The sequence below is a fragment of the Accipiter gentilis genome, chromosome 10, assembly GCF_929443795.1.
Source record: "Accipiter gentilis chromosome 10, bAccGen1.1, whole genome shotgun sequence".
NCBI classification, from domain to species: Eukaryota; Metazoa; Chordata; class Aves; order Accipitriformes; family Accipitridae; genus Astur; species Astur gentilis.
The window spans coordinates 33,942,905-33,970,599 of NC_064889.1; the positions used below are offsets into that span (position 1 = coordinate 33,942,905).

The following is a 27,695-nucleotide window of genomic DNA, read 5'->3' on the forward strand; positions in this document are numbered from 1 at the left end:
TTAGTTATAGTGATTTCATAACATAACTGCTTTTGTATAATACCCTCAGAAAAATGCTGCAGATTCATTTGAGTGCTAGAACCATTGAAATGACTGGAATTCGTGTGAAACGAGCTACCTCCCCTTGCCAGCTTCTTAGGCGATGTTAAACTTCATTTTGTGTTCTTTCCAGATGGAACCAATTAGATCTGGCAATTGTGCTGCTGTCTATCATGGGCATCACTTTGGAAGAGATCGAGGTGAACGCTTCGCTACCAATTAACCCCACTATTATCCGAATCATGAGGGTTCTCAGGATTGCTCGAGGTGAGACGAATAAAGCAGAATTGACTTGTGTTTGAGGTGCAAGGTCCCCTCCAGGAGAGAGTTAAGTGTTGGGAAATGGTTCTGGGGCACATCCCCATCACGATGTGCATAGTTCTGGCATCACCAGGCTGTAAACAAATAAAAGAACAATGGGGGAAAATAGTTGTGAGGAGCCAAAAAGCTGAGCCAACTGACCACGTGTTTCTACCTTAAGAGGACTCGAAGGCTGAGAGCTTAGAAATAAAGGAGAAATAGCTGTGGCTGTAACTCCCAGAGACGTACCTGGAAAAAATATGCCAGTCAAATCAAAGTCATCTCTAATGGGGATTAGAGAACACAAGCTCGAGTACGTTGGCTTGAAAAGACAAGCATCTAATAAATCTAATTTCCCGTGGGACTTTACATCTCACCACTTGGTGACAAAGCATTCCTCGTCACTCTGCATCCATCTGTCCGCTCAGACTTGTAACGACACGCACCCGAGTTGGGAAGTCAGCTTCTTCAGGGCCTGATTTTTCAGAACAGGGAGGTCTCAGGGCCTAATGATGAAGACGTAAAATGTGAGCGCTTGGGCCCTTAATAAAGTATTCCTAGGCCCCCCGAAGGGCAATGTTGTGCTCGGAGGCATAATTGCTCTGATTGCAGCCCTCATCTAACCAAAGAAGGAACTGTAGGAGAAATGCTGCTGTGTCTCAAGGGGGAAATAAAAGTGTTTTTCCTGTGCATTGGATCCCTTTCAGAATTAAAAATACATGCGGTTTCCAATTGGAAATGCAACCTTCTGGAAGAGATGTGTAAATCGGTTCCTCAGTGAATCATGTATGAAAGTGGGTAGCCTATGGAAGTGGGAAAGTAGCCCCAGGGCTGGGAAAGTAACTGCTCGCGATAACCAGAGGAAGGAGATGGGCCCGACACAGATCAAGTGGGGAAAGGAAAAGCCGGGCAGAACAATAACGCTTTCTCTAAGTCTCAGGATAGGTGATGCTGCTATTCACGGGATTTTAATAGTATCCAAGCAACCAGGAGCGATGTAAAAAGACCAGGGACGATAGCGGCTAATGGAGAACACTTGACGTGATTTCACATTTCTCTTCCTATAATCTGTGACTCCTGGGAGAGGGACTGAGTTTGTGCCTCCGTGCTAACGCTGCCGTTACCATATTACGAACGTGTTTTCTGCAGTGTTGAAGTTGCTGAAGATGGCTGTAGGGATGAGAGCCCTGCTGGACACCGTGATGCAAGCGCTGCCGCAGGTAACCCACTGCCATATCAAACCAGATCTCCTCTGGCCCAGAGCTAATTTCCTATTGCAGAGGAATGCTAATCATTTTATCTTTACTGTCATTAGAGAATCACATTTCCCTTCCGAAGCACAGTCTGAGATACAGTCCTCACATTGAGGTCATTTTTCCCCTGAAGCAATTTAAGTTTTGGATTAAAGAATACAGCAAGAAACAGGTCTGGAACAAAAAAATCAATGTTCTTTTTTTGTGTTTTTTTTCCCCCCCCATTTCTTTTTCTCTTTCCAGGTGGGGAATCTGGGTCTTCTCTTCATGTTGTTGTTTTTCATATTTGCAGCTCTTGGAGTGGAGCTGTTTGGAGACCTTGGTGAGTCTTCCCATGCCGGTGGAAGGGGTGGGAGCGGTGAGCGAGCGGGGGTCTCACGGCTGTGCTTGGTCCCGCAGAGTGCGACGACACTCACCCCTGCGAGGGGCTGGGACGGCACGCCACCTTCAGAAACTTTGGGATGGCCTTTCTGACGCTCTTCCGAGTATCCACGGGAGACAACTGGAATGGGATCATGAAGGTAAGAGACCCACGGAAAATCGGTATTGCCTATAATTGCTTCATGAGAAGCTGTCCGCTCTGCTCCAGACTGGTAACGATGCCCAGCCAGGACACTCACGTCCTGCAGTGAGCTGGTCTCTTCATTTGTACACTGGGAAAAGGCTTTAACGTTTCTGTTCCCTCCTCCCTGCAACGCTATCGTTGCAGGCTCCTGGCACGCTCCATGTATTCCCTTTCTTACACTGAGAGAGCAACTTTAAAGGAAGGGGAAAAAATAAAGGGACTCATCTCTCAAGTAGCACGAGTTCAGCTCAGTAACATGCATTGGATTTCTTTTCTTCCTTAAAAGTCTTGTTGGTTTTACTTTGGTGTTGTGGGGGTTTTTTCTGGGAAAACCCAGGTTTCTGAGAGAGAGCCTCTCTTAGGGGACAGCCATAAAGGCATGCTATTGTGAAGAAATCTGGTCTATGAATACACAGGGTGCTAGCTAGTCCAAAGGAATCCTTTCTCTGTCCATTTGTAGCCCACGGTGAGTGGTAGGTGGCCGAATTCTTAATGACACGGTGTGAACTTGAGGAAAGAGTGTCTGCAAGCCCAGCTGCTGTGGGATGGCAGATGGGTTGTAGCTGCACCCTGCTTTCCCTGGGTCTGTGCCACAGTCTTGTGTATTTGGTCTCTAACATGGTAAAACAGCCTTTCCTTTAGGAGCAGCAGGGTGTCGATGTCTGATGTTGCACAGGCCAAGGACAGTTTCCTCTGAGCCTGCTTGTGTTGACTAACGCAGAAACATAAGGTTTTACTGGCAAGTATTTTGCTATTCTAAACATGAAATTGGCCCAATCTTCTCAATTTTCTTCATGAAAGGAGAACCCATTGCAGCCAGATGACCAGACAGCAGACCAAGGGCCTTGCTGGAACCTCTTCACAGCCCTCCATCGTTTCCCCCCCTGTTTCCAGGACACGCTGCGAGACTGTGACCAGGAGTCCACCTGTTACAACACCGTCATTTCACCCATCTACTTCGTCTCCTTCGTGCTGACAGCCCAGTTTGTCCTGGTGAACGTGGTGATCGCCGTGCTCATGAAGCACTTGGAGGAGAGCAACAAGGAGGCTAAGGAGGAGGCAGAGCTCGAAGCAGAACTGGAAATGGAAATGAAGACGATCACCCCTGGCCAACACAGCCCCTCGGACATCTTTGCATGGACAGGCGGTGCTGCTGGAGAGAGACCCGAGAGCCCCCGAGGATGTACCAATCCCATGCAAATCAAGGTGGATTCTCAGCTCTCATTAGTTTACCCTATGGTGAGAATCTCAGCTGGCGGGTGAAGAGGGCTTGAGCTGCATATTTGCTAGGGGAAGACATGCACGAGTCGGTAATGAAGGAGCTGGGTGTACTGTACGTCTAGGGCTTGTGTTCCTCGCTGTCTGCTGACCGTTGCGTGATGTGGGAACCTGTGCTCCAGGGAAGAGACCCTAGGCAGGTCTCCAGACCACCTTGATGCATCTGTTCGGAGGTAGAGAGCTTTGCAATTTGTTCTGGAGATGTGCCCGAGCCACCAAGTTCAGAGCTACCTCCAAATTTGCTCTGATCCAGAGTTTGGGCTAGGTTCTTTGTGATAGCAAAATCATGAGCATAATGTGTTTGCTTTTCTAATGCAGACCATGAACCACAACATAAAAGAGGAATAAAACTTGGCTAATCTTTGCTTAAGTATTAAATTTGTTTTATGTAACCTCAATTTAAAATCCATCCCCACAGTCAAGCTTGTAAGAAAAGATTATTTTAACAATAGAATAATCCAGAGGGGACTCAAACCTGAGCTCACCAGAACTGGTGGCAAAACTCCCACCAGCAGGAGCAGTGCCGGAGCCGGGCTGTAATGTGGTAGCTGCTCCGAGCTGCAACAAGTCTCTCTAAAGCACAGTTTCTGGATGAAGGCTCAGTTTGAGGAATGAGAGAGAGGTGAGGTCAAGACCCAGACAGGTCCTGCGGGAAGGAACTGAACTGGAATTATACAAGAAAAACAGTCCAGCCTTTTTTTAGTCTTAGCTGATTGCAAATTGGGTTAAACTCTACACAGACCTCATTAGCCTTTATTACATCATGATTTCACAACAGCATATCTTGGCCTCTGCCTGGGGTCGGCTAATGAGTATTCTAATGCATGAAACACTCATTTATGATCTTTAGTCCAAGGATGAAAAAGAGTAAATCCCTGCTTAAGCTTTGTTTCAGTTCTTAAGCTACTGGAAATTTCTGGTGCCATTAGGAGTCACTGGTGTCTGAGATGGAGTCCAAAGCTGCTCTTTGGCACAGGAAAAAGGAGTTCGGGGCAATACGGGGAAATCCAGATTCACTACGTCCTCTGGGAGGAAACAGCACGTCCCAGCTCTTGCTGTACATGTTAAGCAGAGTACTGGCAAACTGTCCTCAGCACTGTTGTCCTGCATCAGTACTCACACTGGCAGAAAGAGAAATTGCAAAATTGCAAGACAAATCAGTGGGAAGGATACCCTGAGCTCTTCAGTCTGTTAAACCTGCCCTCTCTGAAGGTGGCTTTGGAAAGAGCTTATTCTAGTCATAATCTCCAGAGTCTGTTTCTTGCTCTTTCACTCAAACAGAAGCCTCAAAAACCTCCAGGAGATTTTATTCTGACTATTTATTCTCCCAGCCAAAATCTCCAGGACAAAAATCTGATGCTTGAGCACGATAGCAGAGGAATACAATTCCCAGGACATGACCCTGCAAGGACATGTGGTCAGCATGCTCTTTTGCTTGCCTGTTCCCCAGGATTTTTGCACTGTGTGCTGTTTGACTGTAACGACGGTCCTCATTTCATTGTATGCAGTAGGCGTTCCCTACATGAAAGGTGCAACCCTTAAATTGCTCCCATGCTGCCTGCAAAAGCCAGACCCTGCTCTGTATAACCTCCCGTTGTCCGTGCTGTGGCCAGCTGGTTTGAAGTTGGCCGGGACAACTGAGGCACCTCCACCCGTGTCTGGTACGGGAATTAGTGACCTGACGCGTGGCCATCCTGGGCTTCTGCGGCTTTTATGGACGGGATGCTCAGCCTCTCTTCAAGTCAGGTTATTTTAATTTATGTGACCCTGGATATGGGTTTAGGTGTCAAATATTAGGTCTTGCTCAAAAATACGGACAGCGGGTATAGAAACCTTACAGCAGTAGTGTCCTGTAGGTCAAGTATCAAGATGCTGCTGTACTGGCCCCATTATACAGCTCAGATCCCAGGAGTAACAGGCCATGTTTGCTGAGAGCGAGACTTGTCCCTGAGGAGGGTCCTGAGTGGGAAAGCCACGGTCCCAGGGCAGCCGGCGTCAGCCCCGTCTCTAGTAATGTCTGAGAAAGCTGTCACTGCTCACCGTGATATTACTGCACTGTTCTCTCTCCTCTCCTGCCTCACCCCTCCTGTCCCGTTGTTTCTGTTACTGCTCTTCTCCCTGAATGTTTCCGTCTCCCCCCATCCTGGTTTTTTGGTTTGGTTTTTTTTCCTTTTGTTCATTGCGTTTTATACACTGTCCTTTTTTCTCTCTGTCTCTGTCCCTTGCTTTTTTTCTCTCTCTTTTTGGCTCGCTCTATCTTTCTGCATGCTATACACCACCCCTCCTAGGAAAGGCACTTGTTTGATACCATATCACTGCTGATCCAGGAATCTCTGGAAGGAGAGCTGAAGCTGATGGACAACCTGTCAGGCTCTGTGTGCCATCATTATGCCCTCCCAGCTCCCGAATATTACAACTCTGAGAACCAGGTTAATATTCCTAATTTCCTGCAAAGTCTCCATCCAAACTCGATTTGACTGAGACCTTTAATACAGAATTAAAGTTCTTTACTTTATGTAACGTAGTCACAGAGATTTTGAAGCATAAGTCATTTTGGCTTTTTCTGTGGGAGTTGAGATAGTATCTTGGTTTATGATGTTGTATATCAATGCAAGAGGAAAAGTACAGGCTCTGAGTTTCCCTCTTCAGCACAGTGAGAAGTGTTTCATTGGGATTTACTGTTCACAAGTGCTGTAAGGAAAGTGTACAAAATCCCATCTCCATCCTTCAGTGGGGTGCTTGTATTTGGCTTCTTGCTCCTAACCAGGGCTCTGTAGCAACGTCAGGACACGTCTGCAGAGCCTGGAGTACGGCGTGAGGTTTTCCCGGAGCAGAGCCTTAGCTGATGGTGATCATAAAATGATCTCGACATTTTGTGCTTACTTACACTGCATGAAAATCTGGTTTCGAATGATTTACCTAAAGAGGCTTCTTGCAAGTGGGTCATTGTAACTAGATCCTCATCTCTGATCTAAACTGAATTTAGAGGGTGAGGCAGCCCTTAATGCTATACTTAAGTAACCGTGTCCTCCAGTGCTTTCTCGAGCAGGGGCTGTAATACTTGTTTAAAATTAGTTCATTTACTTCTTAGGATAAAATACCTACTTTCTCAAGCCTGTTATTCTTTAGAGCAAATATTTTTTCCCTAAATCACAGCAGTGACCGTAATAATAATTCAAGCATACCCATTTTTTCCTGCAGTTGGAATTGAGCAAATTCCATATTTCTTGATGGTTTTTTTTTTTTTTCTTTCTGGCTAAAAATAGCAGAAGTTTTCTTGTTAAATCAGTGTGCTTATTTATGAGCTCACTGACACTCTAAATTATCCAACTCGGTGGTTCATTAGAGAAAAGGAACAAGCTTAGGTAAAATGAAATCCTACTGCAGATCTTTATATAGCGGGATAACATGTCTCCCTCTGATTGCTGCATATCGCTTTCCAGATTGAGGTCTATTAAGGTATAGGCAGTGGTTGCCTCTAAGAATTGCCGGAGGAATAGAGACAGTAGCTTTGGCAGGGAAGGCAGAGGGTCAGTATGAAACTCGGTGAGAGCTGGTTGGAAATTTTTTGTCACAACATTTTTTACCAGAAAGTGCTACTGCAGCAAAAAAATGGTTTTGTTTTGACATTTTTTTTTAATGAAAAAATATAGCATTCCAGTTTGCAATGGCTTTTTCTTTGAAAATTTAAGCTATTTTATTCCCCACCCCCCCGCCTCCGTAATTAAAACCCGTATAAATCAGTTGAATGTTTCCAACAAAGTGTTTTGATGGCTTCAAACTCAATTTTGGGAGAGGGGAGGCTTAAGCGAGGGTGATGTTTTGTTTACATTTTGGCTTTTCTGTTCACACCATTTGTCATGTTCTCAGGCCAGTCAGGAATTTAGAGCAGTGCTGGGACTTGCTGAAAGCAACCTGATTAATAGCAGCTCCTGGCAGAGCAGCTCCATCAGGCAGGAGCTGCTGGTGTCCACCACTCTCCGGCACAGCCTTTCCCCGCACGCCTGGGCTCCGGTCGGCGGGTCCCCGTTAGGGATCAGCGTCCTCACGCTGGCAGCCTTTGCTATGATGCTTTTTTTGGGGAGCCTCATATGAAATCAGGAGCTCCTCCGTATGAAATCAGGAGCTCCTCCGAAGCGTCTCTCTCATCCGTTGCCAGCGAACAACTGTGTTAGAGGAGATATCAAACCCAAGGTTAGATGAGAGGAGCCTGACCCTCTTACTTATCTCCGCTGCAGTTTTGAGCCTCTCAAGGTTCACTCACCACCGGGTTTATTTCACCCCACTGGTGCCATTTCTAACGGTGAGAAAATCCAGCCCTTTGACAACTTGAATGCAACAGATCTGGGCCTCTGTGGTTTCTCTTGGAAGATATATTGCTGCTGAAAGACTTTTCAAGCATAGACGATAGGAAAAAAAATAGGCACAGCGAGAAATGAAAAGGAAGCACCTGGGATTTGTCCAGAGCGGGAGGCTCCTGCAAGCGGGAGCCAGGTCTGTAGGTTACCTGATGCAATGCTGTCCCCAGTGCCGTGGGCATCAGCCTCGGACACGTAGCCAGGGTGGGGATTTGGGGAGGGCTGAGCCTGCACTTCAGGGCAAACATCCCTCCTTGCAGTGCCTGGTAGCAGGGATGCTGCTCTGGGGGAGGTGCTGCAGTCCCCCTTTTCGCCCCTTTCTCTCCAAAACCTGGAGTGACGCTTCACATTTCTTATAAAAAGACCTCTGTGTCTAGGGAGAGGGCTTCACCAATATTTTGATAAAGATTCTTATCAATTACTCGAACGCCTTCAGCAGGGATGCGTTTGTGTGAGACGCACCAGGAGAGCGTGGGTGCAGCAGTGCAGCTCGGGTTTGCTCAGAGCCGGAGGGGGCTTTTGGGGCCGGGGCTGGGGCGGCATTTGGGGCTGAAAGACACAGGCGGTTCTTTTAGTAGGACAGTTATTGGTGCTTACCCAGGCACTGGAGGCTCTTTAGCAGGCCAAAACCCACTGAAGGCTCCGGGAAGGCATTCACTGATATAAATCAAGCCTTAAGTATCTCCCAGTCCCTGTTTAGCCATTAGGAAGTTAATTATAGTCCCACCTGCCTCTCGGGGAGGGGGAGGTCCCCATACCCTCCCCGGAGCACAGAGAAAGTCATGCTCCATACCCCACCTGCGAAACGATTTTGGTGTTGGGGACTCTTTGTGGACTCAACCAGAGTATCTTAGAGGCCAAGAAAACAGCATGGTTATTGGGTAGGAACAACTTCAGAGAAGTCAGAAGCTCTTGAAGCCTCTTGTATTTGATCATAGGCCGAAGGATAAATATCTCTAGTATGCAAGTAATGTTACTTTTGCTTCTGCATCTAGACAGGAGAACAGTAAAATACAATGCTAGCTTTAGTGTATGGTTTTAAAGTCCCTCCCAGATCATTGGTAAGCACTTAAGTATGAATGTCCCACTCTTTTTTTTTCATTTCTTTGTTATATTTAATTTCTTTAACGTTCTGTCTCTGGTACCAATGTGCATGATGTAGCTTCTCCCACTGCAGGATATTGCTTTAGTATCTAGAAGTATTTAGATTATGATACTTTTTTTTTTCTTTTCCAAAAGATTTGTGTCCTGGTTTCTTATGCTTAATCATCTCTCCCTTTAGATCCCTCTAGCTGAGATGGAGGCTCTGTCTCTGACGTCAGATATTCTCTCTGAAAAGTCCTGGTCCTTAGCTCTGACGGATGACTCTTTTCCTGATGATACTAACACACACTTACTTAATGCTCTGGAAAGCAATGTACATACACTGGTCGCTGTATAGTCTGATGTTTACAGGGTTCGAAATACTGCTTCCACCTCTCTGCACCTGCCTAATGGCATTTTCAGTTCAAGCCCATTTCCAAATAGCACCAACCTTTTCCCTGAACAGGACGTTGTCCTGAATGCCATTAGGTCCTGGGTTGTTATCGCTCTTGTCCACAAACTTGGCTCCTTGCGAGGAACAAGTATTTATTTCTGTTTTTTCTTTGGCAACTTATGTAAAAACACTGTGTTTTCTACAAGTAAAATAAATAGTAAAAAAAATGCTTTGGAAAGCGTCAAGGTTGACATTTCCTCCCCATCTGAAACAAATCAGTGATGCTGCGTGGAAGAGACACTCATGAGCTAATGACTCGTGTCCTCTGCTGAGGGGTCATCTACAACCCTTTGGTTTGTAATGGATTTTTGTCTTTACGAACAGAGGCACCACAAGGCTTTTTGCATGATTGGTGCCAGACTGTTTGTTTTACAAATATCAGATGGGGATCTCTCCGAGATATTGCTTGTTTTCTGAATTCTTACTAGCAGTCATCCCGCTGGAAAAAAAAAGAAAAAAGTTTGGACTATTTGGTGTCTTTTTGAATTAAATAACCAGTATTTTGAACCCTGCCTTAACCATCTCCTCTTTGAAACATTAGACATTTTTAGCTGTGTAGCGGTCAAGTGCTTTTTTTCTGCTGTACAACAGACATAACTCCTTCTCCAACATTTTTGGATCATTCTTGTTTTCTTTGTTGTTGTTCATGTACCTGCCTTTAGATGTTTGTGTTGTTGATAAATTTTCTGCCATTCTAGTTGACTGTCATCCTAATTAGCACTTATTTGGGAAACATCTCTTAAACCGTGACAATATTTCCCATCATGCTTCATGGCATCACGTGCAAAAGATTTTGTAAAGTACATTTAACATTTTGTATGGGACTTTTTGTTTCAAAATTAGCTAGTCTGGAGAGCTGGACTGAGGAGAGAGCCCTTCTAGTTTTGAATCAGTTTAGACAAACCTGTTTGACAGCATAGCAAAGTCTCAAGGGTTATAGCCAAGAGAGATGGGTTTTCTGCAAAAACAAGAGCAAAACCAGGTTGAACAAAGGGGTTTGTGAATTTGTGTCAATACCAACAAAGTGCCTTGGTCAAAACAGTTTCCCAAACTCCTGAAAAACTGCAAGCTTTCATTGAAATCTTTTCTAAATGCAGTATTTTTACACTTCATTTAGACACAGCTTTGGTTGAAAAATAACTCAGAATGTTTTGTTTGACTCAAAATAGATTTGGGTTGGGATTTTTTTTTTCGTTCACAGAAAACTCAGATTTGATTTTCAGTCGAGCCAAAACAACATGTTTTTCAAAACTACCGGTGAACCAAAAAAGTCATGTGCTCCCACTGCTCTGTTTGTGAGCTGGACTCAGAAGATCATTTTGCAGCCATTCTAAATGGTTTTCATGAAGTTCACTGATGAGATTTCCCTTGAGATGATCAGAAAGTGGAAATGAGCCTGCTGTGGTATTGGATCCTGTCAATGAACCTAAAGGTTCATTAAAGGTTGGGTTTGGATAGGATCTTGAATCCAAATTCTTGTGTTCACATCCAAATGGTTTTGAATTTGAAATCTCAGGTTTCAGGCCATCTTTTCTGCTTTTAGCTAAATAATATGAAAGCTAAATAGCGTAAACATACTGCTCAGAAGGGAAAGGCGGGGAGGAACAGAGGTGTTCCCGAAGCCAAAGTCTCAGCTTTACCAGCACAGGTTTCGCTCTCCTTCCCTGAGCTATATCAAGAGACTGCAGTCTCTCTTATCTAGGCTGTATCCAGGCTATATCCAAATCGGCAGGTTCCTGAGGACTGAAACTAATGCTGCATGACAGTGCAGATCCGTTTCCTTCATTAAATTTACAACAGGGGTCTTTTTTTTTTTTTTCCCTTTTCTTCTTTTTTCCTCTTTTTTTTTTTTTCCTTTTTGTAAATCTTTTAATCTCATCATGTTTCTTGTGCAAACAAAATGCCATAGTGAAATTTTGGGTTTATGACTGAAGGATAAAATTGGGAAAAAAGTCTCAGTGTTGATTTCAGAAAACTTGTAATGCACTGAGCGAAGGGAATATTTGTCAGAAAATAAGATTTAAAGTTTTCCAAAAATGATCAGCAATATACTGTATCGGACTACAGTGTCACATCTTATTTCTGTGTTTTTCAATGGAGACCTTTTAAAGATGAACAAATTCTTTCATTAGAAATATCCAGGAGAGTTGACTTTGCTTTCGTTTTTGCTAATACTGTCCAACAAAATAACACCCCAAGAATATTTCTGGGATGGAGACATATGCTTATGAAATCAGACCTGAATCTACCCCATTCGATATTGCCTCTGGTGCTGCCCATTCCAAGGCACTCTTTGGCTGTAAAAACTCCACAGTCAACATATGTGTATATATATATATATATATATACACAATAACCCTCGCTTGTGTTAGATCCCTTCTAATTAGAGAATGGCTTTAACCCTGAAGCAGTAGGTTTAGATATCCCTTTCAATAAAATAGGTTTAGTTATTCATTATGCGAGAAGAAAAACCAATAAAATTGTGCTGGGAGCCAGAATAGAGAATATTTTCTGTAAACTAGTTTTTGTATTTGGTTTTTTCTTTTATTGTTAGAAGGGGAAACTACTCACCTTTGCAAAAGTCTGACTTGCTGATGAGGGCACGTAGAGAGAGCTTTACTGTTACTGCAGAGGATCAAAGTTATGCAAAGCATGTGACCTTTGCTGGCCTTGAGGCATGATGCCTTCTTTGCATATCCCTGAAATAGTCATGGTTTATTACTACAGTGTTGCTTCCTCTGTTTCTGTGGTTCATTCTGTGTGACAATTTATTGACAATACAAAATGAGGGGTATAGCTTCCCGGTAGATCCATTCGTGCAACCTGTACATACTGACGATGTGCATGCCCATCGTGCCATACTGATTGCAATGGCTGTCGCTAGCGTTTCTGGGCACTTCTCCTCTTCCCGCCCCGTCACGTCTTCCTTCCTCACTGTGGTTTTTCCCTGTAGGCCGATCTCCGCTCCAAAGACGATACGCTGACCCTGTCTCCCAGCAAGGACTTGCTGAGCGTGAGAAAGCCTTCGGTGGGGCGTACCCACTCTTTGCCAAATGACAGCTACATGTTCCAGCCGCCGTACTCCAGCCCCTGCCCTGCATCCCTGGGCGAGAGGAATCCGGCACATCACAAGTCTCAGTCAGGTACACATCTGTCAGCTGGGACAAGAGCAGGATCTTCCAACGTAGCAGTAGCTGGGATTTTCCAAGCTATTCAGAAGGAGGCAGCAAATTGCCTTCGGTTTGCAGTGAGGTGTTGGCGTCCAGACCTGTGGAATGGTTTTGCAAAGACCCTCCACGACTTGCAAAGCCCCTCCACAACTTACAAAGTTCAGGCTCTTAAAGATAACTCCTTTCCTCTGAACTTTTTGGCGATGTGACAGCGAGCAGTTGGCCTGGCTCAATGCTGATTGTCCCCCTGCCTGGTTCCCCAAGGGTTACAGTCCCTACAGCCTGGGCTCCATCCACCTCATCTGAGCTAGCTATGGCCCCAGAGCAAAAATCCCAGCAGAAAAATATTTCCTCATGTCTGTTTTTTTGCAGCAGTACCTATTCTAGCAGGTTTTGGAAGCTCTATATGGGAACATCTGTGAAAGAAGGGAAAATGGTGTCTCTAAATGCCTGTAAAATGAACATAAATGTGCTGAAGTGAGAGAGATCTCAGTGTGAGATGAAAGGAAAGATGAGAGAGTGTAGAATTGCCCTTCCCAGTGTGCATGGTTGGGATATACGCCTTAGCACTAAATTCAGAGATATTCTTAGATACAGCGTATTGCAGATACCAAGGGCTCTCTCTCTCTACCTGCACCTCTGTACCTGTACTTGCAGCTGCCTCCCAGTGCTTATCAATGTGCTTTCATTTACTCTGTCTGCTAAGGGTTACCTTCTGCTGGTAAGTGAATGTAGCTGTCTTTAATTCTTCTGTACATGCCATCATTTTAGACATTTGTCACAGATAAGACAGAGAAGTTTTTACAAGCATTGTCATTTGAAAGCCTCTAAGCAGAACATAATTTCAGCACTGCTCAGAATGGTAGGAGATTTGAACAGATTAGAAATAAGATGTTGAAATTTGCATAGTAATAAGAATTTGGATGAATAGTGAGTATTCAACAGCAGAAAAAAAATGTGGACACAACGGAGGAAGATGAATCTGGAGTTGTGAGAAATCACTGCCATAATACAAAATTTTCAAGGTCAAGAGCTGTCCTTTGAAGAACCTGTTTGCACATAATGCAAAAGGTGCAGCTAAAATTCTGGCCAAATCCCACTGAAGTCAATAGCAAAACTCCCATTACCTTCAGTGGAGCCAGAATTTACGGTGTACTCTAACAGCCAACAAAATTCCTTGTAGTTATCATCTCTGGCCATAATGAAAGAATCCCATTTGCTACAGAGGGAGTTTCCAGTGCTGCATTTTTGACCCTTAATTCGGATGCGTTTGTCCTGTCTTGAACAAAACCCACGTCAACATGACCAAAAAGTGGGTAATTTCAGAGTACGTTCTTTCTTCAAGATTGCACTTCCAGCTTGGAGAACTGAATAGCCCCATCTGACAGCCCTGGCTTGGGGAGGGGCAGGCATTGCACCCTTGTAAATCCACAGGAAAAACTGTTCCACTGAGATGTAGGAGAAGTATTTTGGAAAGGTAAAGCTGATGTCTTATTCATAACCACATTAAGCAATTAAACCTTTTGTGTTTTTCTCCTGCTGGTGAAATTCCAATCGTCTTAAGCGGGCCAAAGTGCTCAGAGGTGGGTAAGGTGCCCAAATCTTGGCATATGCATCGTTGTCCTGTTCCACCTACAATGTCACTGCTTTTCAGGGTGGGGGAAGTCACCCCTACCTGTTTACAGTTTGTAATATTATAAAGTGCTGTGAAGATAGCAAAAGGTGCCAGGCGCCTCTAATAAATCACCACAACTAAGCCATAATATTTCAAGCTGAGAAAGGTTTTGTTGTCAGAAACACTGGCACTTGCAGGAGGTATTTGTTTGAATACTCCTTCGTAATGGGGCTGTTGTTCTGGGAAAGATTCCAGGACAAATGAGATTCTCTGGGATGCGGTCCAGGTTAAATGAATTGTTTTGAAAAATGTTGGGCCTGTGGGGGGGGAGCATGCAGAGTTTCAAACCCTTTAGAAGAAGTAGCCAGCAACCACAAAGGGTCAAAAAGAGGCTGGAGAGTATGTGTTTCCTTCTCCTGGGATGCTTTGTAAAACTAGACTTGAAAGCTGCCAGGTGCCATTCCCTTTCGCTTCATTTCCAATGTGCGTGCTGGTTTTGAGATCCCAGCAGTCGGTCTCAGCATACGATCAGGTATGGAGACATCCTTTTCTAGAGTCTTTCAAAGTCAGATCCTTGTGGTGCTAGATGTATGGTTGCCTGCAAAGTTATTGGCCATAAAGCAGGGATGTAGAAATTGCCAGTCCAGATGAACTTCTAGTTCACAGTCTTCTGCTCTTAACAGGAGCTAGTCCCAGTTCTAGCAGGGAAAAAATGCCAAGAAAAATGAAATAATAGACAATTTTGGAATAATTTATTAGTAGATGAGAGTTTTTTTCCCAATCATGGGTAGCTAGTTGCTAAATTCAGTGGTTTTGCCATGCCTGTCTGGTCCAAGGTGCAACAGAGCAGCTTTCTCTGAAAGGTCATCGAGATTGGGAGGCAATCCCCAGATGAACATGTCACATTTCTGTCTCTTCTCCCTCTTGCAAGGTTCAAAGGCATCGGTGCAGTCGCAGCCGGCGGACACCAGCTCTCTCCTGCAAATTCCAAAAGACCATTTTCACCACGTAAAACCTCTTGACCATTTGGTGAGGGAGAGCAAACCTCGGGTTTCCCAGCAGGTGCACTCTCCTTCTGCTGAAAGGCTGCTCCGCAGACAGGTAAGCAGACTTATGATCACGAACCTGCTGAGGTTTTATATTGTCCTGTTTCCAGGTTAATCATGTTTTAAATGCAAGGAGGGATTCACAGAGAAACCTCCGGAGAACTGTAACTCTCCTACAGAAATAACAAAAAGGTTGATGGATTTTGATCTGAAAGCTATCCAGGAGTCTCCAAAGAATGTGCGTGATGAGTATCATCTCCTTTGGCAACATGCCTAAATGTTCTCCACGTTGTTAGCACTTTATTTTTTTCAGTCCTCTTCATAAATGCAGCCAAATGCTCCCCAGGGGCTTGTTGGGGTTAAGGAACTAATTCTTAACTGCTGTGATTTTCTCAGTGCTTGAAAGGACACAGGGACTGCAGGCTCCATCCCAGGCCATGCTTCCTCTGGCTCTTCTCGTTTCTCGAAAGGGGAAAACTGTTTAAAGGAAGCTGGATATCTCGTACGCAAAACCGTCATGGAAAGCACACTGTTTTTACAGTGAGAACTGAAAATTAAGATCCTTTTGAATCTCCTGTCTGCTTTTGAAAAGTTTGAGTATATGCAAAACAGAACACATATTATTTTGCAACTGGTTTTATCCCTGGTTTTTGCCTGGCATTGATTTAAATCCTGATTCAACCAAAGATCTGAGAGATCTAATCAAAGATTCCAGTCTGGTTGATTGGAAGCATAAGTTTAAATTTATCTTTTTTAGTCAAATACTTACACTTCTGCTTCACTCTCGCATTTTTAAGCATTTTTCATCATGCAGCTGGACCAGGACCAGAGGCATGTCTGATTCCCAAACTCTGCTTTCTTCAGTAGTTTCAGGCCTGATTTTATATACACAAAATAGATCAGTTCTATTTTTTCAAAAGCAATTTCTTTCCTTCATTAAAATATTCCCATTTCTTTCATCTTTTAATCAACATTGACAAATTAGACAGTTGATTCATTAAGCTCTAAAAACGAATGTGAAGTACCAAGGTTAACAATTACATTAGTCTGTAATACTAAATTGACATAAGAAATTCCTAGCATGTATTCGTTTGCACAGGGCTGGCCAGCTACCCCAATCACTGCTAATGGGGAAACTAATTGATGTCATGATTCTAGTTCATAACCACTCTCTCTTGGTTCCTAATGAATAACAGACCCATCCTTTTGAACTGATCTATCTAGAATAAATTACCATGTTAGTCATCTTCCTCAGCCTAATTTTGTTCATGTTTTTGAAGGCTTCTTTTTCTAAACCTTGTCATACATTTAAGTTAATTTATTCCACTCCCTCCTCTCTCGGCTCATGCAGTGACATGAGCATGCTCTTGGAGTGACATTTCGGAGAGAAAAAAGCTTTGGGACAGTGAGCAGTTATGGTCCATGGGCCGGACAGATCCCTCCGAAGGTTAGTGAGGTGCTGCCTTAGGCACGCTCCCGAGTAGCAAGCAGCTCCCAGTGTGGCTAATGGGAGCGGTAAGGTTGTTCCTGGCAACAGGGCAGTGTTGCTGTTACTGTTAATTGCAATCTAGATGGCCGGGCACTGTGAAAGTCAGTCCTTAAAGAGGCAAAATTCCCTTTACGCTCCCGACACTTCTGCTTGCTCAAGTGCTCTCTGCTTGGCTCCTTTTATTTCCACCACTAATTTGTTACTAGCACATCACAATAGCCCAAACTAGCAAAGCATTTTGGTTTGTAGTACCCGTTTTTCCTTACTGTTACATATATTGCATGTAATTCTGATTTGTTTTCTTTTCTTTCCTTCCTTTCCCTCCCCCCTTGTCCCCTCTCCTTTCCTAAATTTGTGTATAGATAAATCTTGTTCACCACATACCTGGTCCATGCACTTTCCTCCATCATTAAAACCTGTGTGTTTAACTTCCCTTCCCCTCCAGAGTGCTGGAGAGTGAATGCAGTCCCCACAGTAACATGCAGTTTAGACTCCGGAAAGTTTGACAATTAGTGATGCACTCGCAGATGAAGATGAGTGGATCGGATGCTTTGAGAGGACATTCCCTGCTGAGGAACACTCTCCTTGGCAGTGCATTGCACAAAAGCTTTTCTCCAGGGGAATTCTCCCTGAAATTAAACCTATATTGATTTCCTGGTTCGAGGACTGTGTACCCAAGGTGTAGCCCACACCGAGCTGTGGCTACTACAGGCGTACACCCCAATGGGATGGCAGAGGGTCCTTTTATTTTGGAACAAACCAGCAAAACATTTGTACAAACAGTTACTACTAACAACTACCAAAGATGCCTGTATCGTAGGGAAAGAAAGAGCTGGTGGTGACTAATATTGTTGTGTGCAACACAGGTTAGTGTACGAGCAAAAGTAATGACAATAATTACTTTTTGCTACTGTATTCTATTTTTTTGTGGTCTGTGTCTCTTCTCAGGGTATGAACATGATTTTTTTCTCCCAAACGCTCACTAAAACTATTGGCATTAAAGAGACCGGAGTTAGCTCCGCTCTTGACTGTGGTTAGTTGCCAGTATTATGCTGTAAAATTTTAACTAGAAAGGATTCACGAGCATTGGACAAAATCATCTGCCATATTAAATATTCCCTCAACTCTCACAAATGACAAAGGGAGCCCAATGTGCAGATGTAGCAATAGACTCTTGTGTTTCTGCGCGCACACATGTGCATACTGCAGCTGATGAGAGCTTTGCCTGAATAGAGATCATTTGGCTCAAACGATCCTTGCGGGACAATTTTTATATAAATTCTAAGATCATTTTGTGGCAATTCGTCACAAAAGCATTCCTTAGTATGAGGAATTTCATCTCCTTACACTTCTCTAAAGGACTGAGACCAGCTGTACGCATTTCCTCCACATTTCTCGGTGAAGTTTTTAATCTTTAAGATCATTTCAGAGTCTTCTCAAACTGAGATTCTGCCTTTAAGGGCCAGTTAACGTGGCTGATTTATAAACCCTTTTGACAAGGGGATGTGGTGCAGTGAAAAGACAAAGCCTTCAAAATATGCCATGGGTTCTCTCTGCCAGAAGGCACTGATGCCGCATACGGCTCAAGACAGCCAAGGCAAGATGTGCCTTAGGAAGCCTGAACTCAAGCATCAGAATAAGCTGAAATAATTACAGATTATTATTATTATTAGTCCAGCTTTGGACTCGAGCTTTTCCAGCTCCCCTGCTGTAAGATGGTGCAGAGTCATGGCTCCAGCCCGTGGACCAAAGCCAGGGACAGGCTGTCGCCCTGATGCTGGCGCGGAGCGTGGTTGCTCTAGCGTCGCTGGCTCTGGGGGTCCTGCTCCATGCCCTCAGCATTGCCTGAGCTAGAGAAGGGAATACACGGCCTCACTTGCACATCTTCCTTCTCCCGCTCGTACCTGGGCTGCTAAAATTATAAAGGGCTTTGCTGGAGACCCTCATCCTTCACGTAACAGGAATATGTCTAAGTCTGGGTGAGGGCCTTCTGGTTTTGCAGCCCTCCATCCTTAGAGAAGAAAGCTAAAGGTCAACCATTTAGGAAGAATGAAGGGCCAAATCCTGCTATCACTTACACGGGGACAAACCCACAGATCTCTGAAGCATGGGAATTGGCAGAACCCACAACACCAGGCCTTTATAGGAATCAGTGGGTCTGCACTGAGGCATCTCAGCAGAGTTGAGCGCCCTGTAAACGCTGTGCCTTGCTTGTACTAACCTTTGTTTGGTCTGTCTCTCTCATCTGGCAACTCCCCTCCTCCCCGATCCCTTTGCGCTCCAATACAGATGGCTATACGGAACGACTCTTTGGATAGCAAGGAGAATCTTCACACCGAGGTGAGTGAACTTTCTGACCCAAATGTCCCCGCTGTGCCCACGGAGGAGTCATCAGTGGCTCTGACGCCCTCAGAAGCGAATGAGTTGGCTGCATGGAGCCGGGCCAGCGTTCATACGCAGCAGCATTCCCACAATCAGTATAATATTTCAAAGCAGGCACCAGCATCGTGTGCTTGTGCAGACTCGTGTCAGGAGACACCTGGAGATTCAATGGACCAAGAAGTATCTGAAACAAACAGCTCCTCGGAGCCTTTCACTTCAGAAACTTGTACAGCCTCGAGTGCCTGTTCAGAGGTTCAGCCTCTCACTCCTAAGAGGAACATAGGCAATACCGGCAACGTTACACTGAAGGACCTGAAGAAATACCACAGTGTAGACACCCAGGGTCTTCTAAAAAAACCGCCCTCTTGGTTAGATGATCAAAGGAGACATTCAATAGAAATTTGTTCAATGGAAAACAGCCCTCAGCACCATTCCACATCTAGCTCTTCTGGCTTCATAAGTCAGGTGGTAAGTGAAATGGAAGGCTTGCAAGGAACACGGCAGAAGAAAAAACTGAGCCCTCCGTGCATATCTATAGATCCACCCGATGGACAGAGTTTGCTACCTAGAGGACCTCACAGCATCTCACCTGCCAGTGGAGACGTTTGCTTGAGACGGCGTGCTCCATCTTGTGAGTCCAAGGATTCGATGGATATAGGGGATTCGTTGCTTCCAGACAGTATGTCAACATCTCCTACCCCAAAGAAAGACTTGTTGACACTTCCTAGCTTTTCCTTTGATCAAACGGAAATGGACCCCTGAGTTACTTTTCTGTTGGTGCCAAATGTTTTCTTCCTTTCATGTAATAGAAAAAAAAAAAAAAAAAAAGAATTAAAAAACTCTGTATTCCAAAATGGCACTGGGTAAAAAATTTCCAAAGAAAGATTAAAGAACCAGCTGGTTAAAAGAGTGGTTAACCTATATCACGCTTACTTAAGCATATGTTCTGCTTAGGTAAAAGCAATACAATGTGCAGAATCTATATGTATATTATATTTTATTAAATTAATTGACTCTAGTATTGCGGGATGTAGTACATTTTGTGACTAAAGACTCGTTTAATTTTCTTCTATTTTATGTATCTCAGAATATTTCTGAGATAAAGTTGGTTTTTATGAATATTTTAACCTAAAAAATATATATTTAATCCCTTCTCTTTTTTTTTTGTTTTGTTTTGTTTGGGTTTCATTTTGTTTTGCAAAGCACAAAATGTAGCCAATTAGTGCATTACAGAGGAAATGTATCCCACAGTCAGCAGTAAATAAGGATTATTTAATGTAATTTATTTTTCCCCTTGGACTTCAATGATATTCTGGGAAAAAAGATTGTTTGGGTAGTAGAGAAATGCAGTGGCAGTTTTTTAACAAAATAATATTCCAATCTTGCATAAAATCGACATCCAGAGTGAAAGCAAGTGCGCAACCCAGGAAGGTACAACATGCTGATAGATGTCTGAAGATGGTGAATGTAGAGCCGTTTAACTGTACACAATACTGAATTATGAAAGGATATTATAGATCATCCACTGGTGACTCACCAAATCATGTCAATGGCTAATTTTCATACGTGCCTAGGAAACTGAGGCAACAAAAGCCTGTGGTCACTTCTGCGATGTTTTTCTAGTGTCTCCGAGACAGACTGTTTCTTCTGCTGAGTTTTACACCTCTGTAAGTCCACTGTTTGCAGTGGAGCTCCTCCTTTCTGCGCCCGTGTGGAAAGTAAGAGAGTAAGGCCATGTTTAAGGTTTGAAGTGGGTGAATTCAGTGGAGACATGACACGGCAATGGGCTTAAGCACATGTTTAAAGTTAAGCTCTTGCTTAAACTGCCTTGAGGTTGATCGTATTTAAGTAATTCTTGAAAATTAAAATCATATGCTTATGTGTTCGACAGAATCAAGGCCTACTGCGAGTTACTTTACAGAATACATGTAAGAAAGTCTGTAGGTACTGAAATGACTGTTGATTTTCAGTTTAAAAAGTCAGGGGTTTTGCTATCACTGCTAGAGTTAATTTACATCACCCTGACTGTAATTTTATTTCCAATCTACAAAAAGCCTTAAGCAGCAACATCATTATACAGAGTAAATCAAAATGGAATTCATGTCCTTACTTTATAACATGTCCTTAATGTCAGTCATCTCAGAATTTAACTGTTTACTTCTGTGCTAACGCCCTCTGCAAAAAGCAATCTGTATAACTGGACAGCACAGCCTGAAAATCAAGAAAGGTTGGCCCGGTTTGACACCTCCTGCTCTTCACAAGATTGATGGAAACCAGACATTAACTTCACTCAACCTCCATGAAATCACATTAAGATGTAGGCTAAATAAGACTCTGCAGGCATGGTTGGAAGTGTGCGAATAGTCACAGGTTTAAAACTGCGTACATGGATAAGGCTTTGCTGGATCATGTCTTTAAACCAGCACAGGCAAGAGGAGGATTTGTGCTAATTCTGTCAGTCAGGAGTTTGTAACTTTTGAGAACTACTGATCTTTTCAAATCACTACAACATGCTGATGTACAGCCTTTTATCTGTTCAGAGATTAGACTGTTACGACTACATGTATCTGCATTAGCTTCCAAGTATACATACAAGAAGAAGATGCTGTTCGTACCTAACAGCCTATGCGAGGTCTTAAGCTCCTTTATTTTCACTTGAGGACGTTTACTCCATAAACAATCCCTATTGATTTACATGTCCTGGAGAAATGTAAGGGCTTTCAGCAGGAAGTCAGGCAATCAGTGTATTTGAAGTAGGAGGATTAACATTCTGTACTATTTACTGCAGTTAGATTAACTCTTGGCTGGGACATTTTTCCCCTCTTCAACATGGGCCCATATGGAGACCGCTTTCTTTGATATGCCAGTCCAAATCCAGAGTTAAGCCCGTTTAAAGCAATGATTTCAAACAAACCTTTCATCAGTTCTTCCCCCAGATCATATTTAAGGAAATAATAAAATTACAGTGTATTAAGCCTGAGAAATATTCTTAATCCCTTTTTGGTTTTACACTCATAATGAGCCTTAGCTTTTCCTTTCACATGTACTAAATAATTTGGGAAAATAGCTAGGCCACTAAAATTGCTGACCCTGGTTCCTTAATGGTTAGGATTGTGTTTGCATAGCTGGAGTGATACTACTCATACAGTTCCTTCCTTACAAAAAAACCCACGGAACATTTTAGCTTGAAATCGTGGCACAAAACAGTGTTGTGATGTTAATCCAAACGCTCAGCTCCAAATGTAACAGAACGCCTAAAGGCTCTTCTATTTTCAATACCAGGGGTTTTGCCCACTGACAAGGCTTGTGGAAGTAAGAAAAAGTTTACATCATATGTGAATATTCAGTAAAGACTAACCAATAAAAAATACTCTATGATGATGCATTCAGGAAAAGAAATCCATGTAAAATAGTTTGTTTTCTAAACCAGATAAGTCTTTTCTAGATGCCCTTTTGAAAGACAAATACAAATGTACTGCAGTGTGTGCAATAATCTTAAGATAATTTTAAATACCTTTGGGGGGGTTTTATAGAATTTGACTTTTTTTAAACAAAATGTACAAAATCCACAGGAATTCTGTAGAATGGTTATGTTGATAGAATTTTTTATATTTTTGTAGAAATCTGTAGAGAAATTGTTAAAAGTCTGCGTAGCATCTTGGGAACAGAAGCAGCTCTTATCTACAAGTTTCTTTTCATAAGCCTGGAGCCAGACCTACTGTATTACAACATGTATAGCCTAGTTTCAGAGCCTGCATCCAGGTCGCATTTAGAAGCAAGCAGCTAAGCTCAAGTTCTACGATATTGCAGTGCTATTACTGTTCGAGAACTGTACCCATATAAAACATCTACCCCCAAAACTCAGCCCCTATCGATGGTAAAGTAGTCGCATGGCTATCCAGTTCATTCAAGCACACCAGCACTTTACTACTGTGGATTTACTGTATACAGGTTGGAGGAGGATATTCTGCTATTGCCAGTCTGACACATGAGGAAAAAGAGATTGCAGACGTGTCTGGAAAAATGTAAATTCCATTCTTGCAGCCCCTCGCACATAGAACTGATTTTTCATAGCTTGGTTACAGGCCGTTTATACTGTAGATAATTTGGAGGAGGGCAAAGAAAACACTGTTTTTTACTTCTGTGGATTGCACTCAGCACAAGGTGTATTCAAGGAGAAACAAAAGAAAGAAAAAATAAAAAGAAAACTAAAGCGTTACCATTGTAAATTAGGCTATGCCCCGGTCTCCCCTTTTCTGCCCCTTTGGCTATAATAACCCATGTACACTATTACACAAGGTGACTAGAGTAGGCACAGTACCATTGCAATGTCCGTAACAACCTAGTATATATTATAGAACTTTGTATTTAATAGTTAATATATTGTTATACTGTATCAGGTATATAGGCCAAAACGAGGTCTTTTGGTCAGGGCAACAAAAGGTGGTATTCATGGGGAAAATTGGGTTAAAATGTTCCTTTTTAAAAAAAAGAAAGAAAAAAAACCAACAAAAAATGAGTGTAAATCTTTACAAATGACAAAACCAAATGTGTCCTATTAAAAGCTTTTGAAAAGAAAACAACTGTGCACTTCCCTTTTTTGTTGTTGCTGATGATAATCTGTATCATTCAGAGCGGTCAAATCTTTGGTCATGTTTTAATTGCGAACAGTTGGAGTAGGTACTGCATAGCAGCAGGGGCCGGGAAGTTGAAAGAAAGATTGTGAAATGTCGGCCCTTGGTGAAGCAATTCGGTTTGACACCACAAGTGAATCTGGCCCAGCGCATCTCCCAGGGTGTGCTGTTTTACCAGCGAGACCATCGGCTCTGTTCCTACGGATCGCACTGCGCTGGCAGAGCCCAGCTCGGCAAGTCGCTTAACGATGAGAAGGCTGCCGGGACTGCAACGGCGAGAGCTGCAGCCAAAGGCGAGAAAGGAGTCAGGAGAAGGGACAGATTTGATCTTTCCATGAACACATGTGGCTGAGAAGAGGAAGATGCTGGGCTTTTCCACGCATTCACAATTTCAGGATTTCCAGCCTGAAGTACGGCAGCCTCTCTTCCATCGCTTCCGCGGTCATTTAGCTCGTTGCAAAGCAGGAGTTGGCAGGGATGGTGCCGCTCCGGGAGCTGCAGGCTGCGTGCTGCAGGGCAGCGGGGGCTCAGACCCCTGATGCTGCTTAGATACCACCAGAAACATTTGAACCCTGAACTCTTCAGGGGTCTTTAGTGAATGAGTTAATTAGCTCCTAAGGTGAAGTCTCCTCTCCTCTGGAGAGCAGCCACTAGAGGAAGGAAGCAGGCACTTAGGTGCTCTGCAGCCCTCTTTCTCACTTTGGCTTGAATGACTTGATGACTGCTCTGTAGCAGAAGGGACCCTAAACTGACACCCAGAGTGGTTATGTTGTCTAGAGGCGGTTTTGATAAAGGCCTTCTCACAGTCGTCTCTGAGTAGAAAACAGCAGGAAGGAAGTTAGCCCTTAAACAGAGGGAAAATGTAGATCTGTGCAAAATCCCATGCAAATCCATGCAGAGCAGGACTCAAGGGGGGAGACCTGTGATGCATCTGCAGGGCCAAACCCCTCAGGCTGGAACCACTGAAGTGCCTTCCCACCCCTCCCAGGCTGGAGGATCCACATGGCATAAAAGTAAGCCGGGCTCAGCCAAGAAAGCAGAGCAGTTCACAGGTTCAAGCACTTCACACCTCTCTGCACACAGGTGAGTTTAGCCCTGGGGTTGTTCCTTATAGAGAATGTCAAATCCCTCTGTTTCCAATGCTGGGTTTCAGAGGAGTTTGGGAAGGGAGTTGTTTTTCTGCTCTGTTTTGTGAGTGTTCCTGTATGAAGCTCTTTTGCTGAGTTTTGCTTGTGGTTTTTAGAAGGCTCCCACCCAGGCTGGCTGCTTGTGGATATGCTCTCAACTTGCCAGAGCTGGGGCATGGTATTTTGTTATTTTGTTTGGTAAGTAATTTGGATGCTATGTGAAACTAGCTTGTTTTCTGTGTAATGGTAGCTGTATCCAGGGAAGTAGCACTTCCAATTTAATTTGTTTCTGGCTTAGTTGAGACAGTTGGTGAACTTCTGGAGAGCGGTGTCCCATTGGAAAAGCTGTGTGCACAGCACATCCCTCGGCCGGAGCTCTGCAAAACCCTGAAAGTAGGTACATGAGAAATAGGAAAGGCCTATTTGTGCCTTCTGTATTTCAGGTGTTCCAGAGATACAGAGACACCCCAACAAGTCTTAGATGTGACCTGTACTAGAATCCCGCCCCCCCAAAATAAGGTAGGAAAAAGCAATTTAAAGAAACGTGCCTGGCTCCCTTTATTGCCACCAGCCCGGTGTAAAGGGCCAGCTGGGATCAGCTACTAGGGGCTGAGGATCCCGCAGATTAAAGGGTTAAGGCCAATAAAGTTTTGGCGGGACAGGGGCCTGAACTGAATTGCCCAGAGGTGGGCAGGGGTCACCAGCCCCGGGGGCGTGGGGAGCCCACGGTCACGACCGTGCCGGTGCCGCCCGTGCGCAGCGTTTTGCTACCATCTAGTGGGCTGGGGGCGAGGAGCGGGTTTGGGCGAGCTGCCCTCCGGGTTCCCGGGAGTGGGACACCCTGGCTACCAGGGAATGTGTACGAAGGACCCTGCGGGGCACTTCTGCCCACCCGTGAAGCTCTTTTGTTTCCTAGCTCGATGTTGCAGAAACAGCAACAGAGTTCTACTTCTGTGGGGATTTTCAACTACGGAGTTTATAAAAACCCTTTCCTACGGTAGGAGGAGAGGAAGGGTTTATCCCAGATTCAGGAGTACCACGCCAGCCAGTGGAGCCACGCAGCAGAGACACGCGTCGCTCCGTGGTTGCGGGAGCTGCTGGAAGTCGGGCTGCTGCGCGCACCCTCCGGCATCTCTTTCCTCTTCCCCAGCTCCCTGCAAAGCCCTGGGAGACGACAGCCCATCCAGGGACAAGTCCTAGGGCTGCCTAACATCTCAGAGGCCGTGGCAGCACCCGGGAGGCTTGTTTGTCCCTGCACAGGCTTACGTGTCCTTTTAAGCACATGTAAAACACAGAAGCCCAGCGCACAGTCCTTCCTCCCTGTGCGTGCCAATCCATGCCAGTCCCGTACGGGCTGTGCGCTCGCACACAGCAGCTGCAATACATCCACAACCCGTGAGCTCGGTGTTTAATCTCTGCTTGGCCCAGCGTGGGAGGAGGATAATCAAGCAGGCCTTGTGCCATCTTACCTGACTTGTGCTGAGGCGCTCAAAGGTCGGGTGTTCGCTCGGGCGCAGGCTGAGGGCTTGTCACTAGATGGCAATGCCATGAAGTGGTTTAGCTGGGATATTTGTGTGCGTTACTTCAGGCTGCACCTGAGATTCCCCTGTAACCTGCTGTTTCTGTTTGGTTTGGTGTGGTCTTCAGTGTCGCCATCAGTGAAAGCCATTGCCTCGCTGGCGTTTTCGCATTTGAGGGTGTTTGGACTTTAAGGTGGTTTTTACACGTTGTATTCAATGCTTCGGATATGTTTACAACACGGTATATAATCCTGCAACATCCTCTGGCATTTTCTATTATTGCTTGAGTCACTGGATGCTATAATTGGCAAGCTTTCAAAGGTCCTGAACAGATCATCTCTCCATATCTGTTTAATACTCTAACTAATGCAACTAAAGACCCCTGCAGGTCCAGCTGGGAAATGAAAAGGATGCTTAAACCACTTAATTCCTTACTGCGTTAACAATTATTTTATGGAAACGGGAAGCAGAATCCAGCTGTTCCGGGGGAAAATCGGGACAAAGTTAAAATTGGAGTCATTCTACAAAGAAAAAACACTGCAGTGGACAGCATGTGCTGTGCTGACACCTGCAAAGGCGGTGCAGAACTGCTCTGCCAGATGCCACCATCTCAGCGTGGCCAAGGCCTGGTGACAACTCCACGTTTATGCAAACAAAGCAGGACCCGATGTTTGGATTCCTGCAACCACTGTGAATTCCGCGTGCCCGTTTTGCAGTGAAATCCTGAACGGCTTCAGCCCATTAAAACTAGGAGGGATTTGTGGGGTGGTCGAGTTGACAGGGGAGAGGATAAGCTGTGGCAATTGTATCAGGGGCTGGATGGTTGTCAGGGTAGGATGGTTTGGGTCTCGGCTCCAGAAGGCCCAAGTGCCACGTGCCTCTTGTTTGTCGCTGTTCATCCATCACTCTAAGCTCCTTCTGCAGCTAAACCACCCACAAGCTGGGGTGTGTTATGCCTGCCGTGGCTTCAGTCAACCTCTGTAGGCACTGGAGAGCATGTTTGTGAAATTACCTAGCAGGTGAGAGAGATGTGCCCAGTGCATTCAGAGTTTGGCTGCTTACTGCTGGAGCAGCTCCAGGACTACTTTGGGGCGATCTAGGCAGTTCTCAGCATGTCTAGATTCTTCTCCTGCTCACTGCTGTCAGCATGAAATGCAGGAGCACTCGTTACAGGGGAAGACGGTATAACACACGGTGTCCTGGAGGAGTCATGCATACACCATTTTCTCCTTTTACAGAGCCTTAATGCACTGGGTGGACCCCACCTCACTCCACAGTAGACAGAATAACTTTACAGTGCAGCTTCAGGCCAAATGCAGTGTGCTCCCAACCTCCCTGCGCTGGCTTTCCAGGGAACTGCTGCCTCTGTTCTTTCAGCCAGG

General features: G+C 44.5%; 1 protein-coding gene across 13 annotated transcripts in view; it reads left to right on the top strand.

Moving 5' to 3' along the window:
• Positions 1-23,582, top strand: part of CACNA1G (calcium voltage-gated channel subunit alpha1 G) — a 152,413-nt gene extending 128,831 nt beyond the window's left edge. For 5 of the 13 annotated variants that reach the window (XM_049812054.1, XM_049812055.1, XM_049812059.1 and 2 more), the window contains 10 exons: positions 173-306; positions 1,489-1,559; positions 1,836-1,914; positions 1,992-2,113; positions 3,052-3,396; positions 5,724-5,864; positions 9,076-9,210; positions 12,284-12,473; positions 15,047-15,216; positions 18,940-23,582. In XM_049812054.1, the coding sequence (XP_049668011.1) occupies positions 173-306; positions 1,489-1,559; positions 1,836-1,914; positions 1,992-2,113; positions 3,052-3,396; positions 5,724-5,864; positions 9,076-9,210; positions 12,284-12,473; positions 15,047-15,216; positions 18,940-19,794 (2,242 nt within the window). In that variant the 3' untranslated portion in view covers positions 19,795-23,582. Of the gene's footprint in view, positions 1-172; positions 307-1,488; positions 1,560-1,835; positions 1,915-1,991; positions 2,114-3,051; positions 3,397-5,723; positions 5,865-9,075; positions 9,211-12,283; positions 12,474-15,046; positions 15,217-17,012; positions 17,511-18,939 lie in introns of those variants that run through there. The other 8 variants (XM_049812063.1, XM_049812058.1, XM_049812061.1 and 5 more) reach the window with 8 other exon arrangements.
• The last annotated feature ends 4,113 nt before the right edge of the window (positions 23,583-27,695 follow it).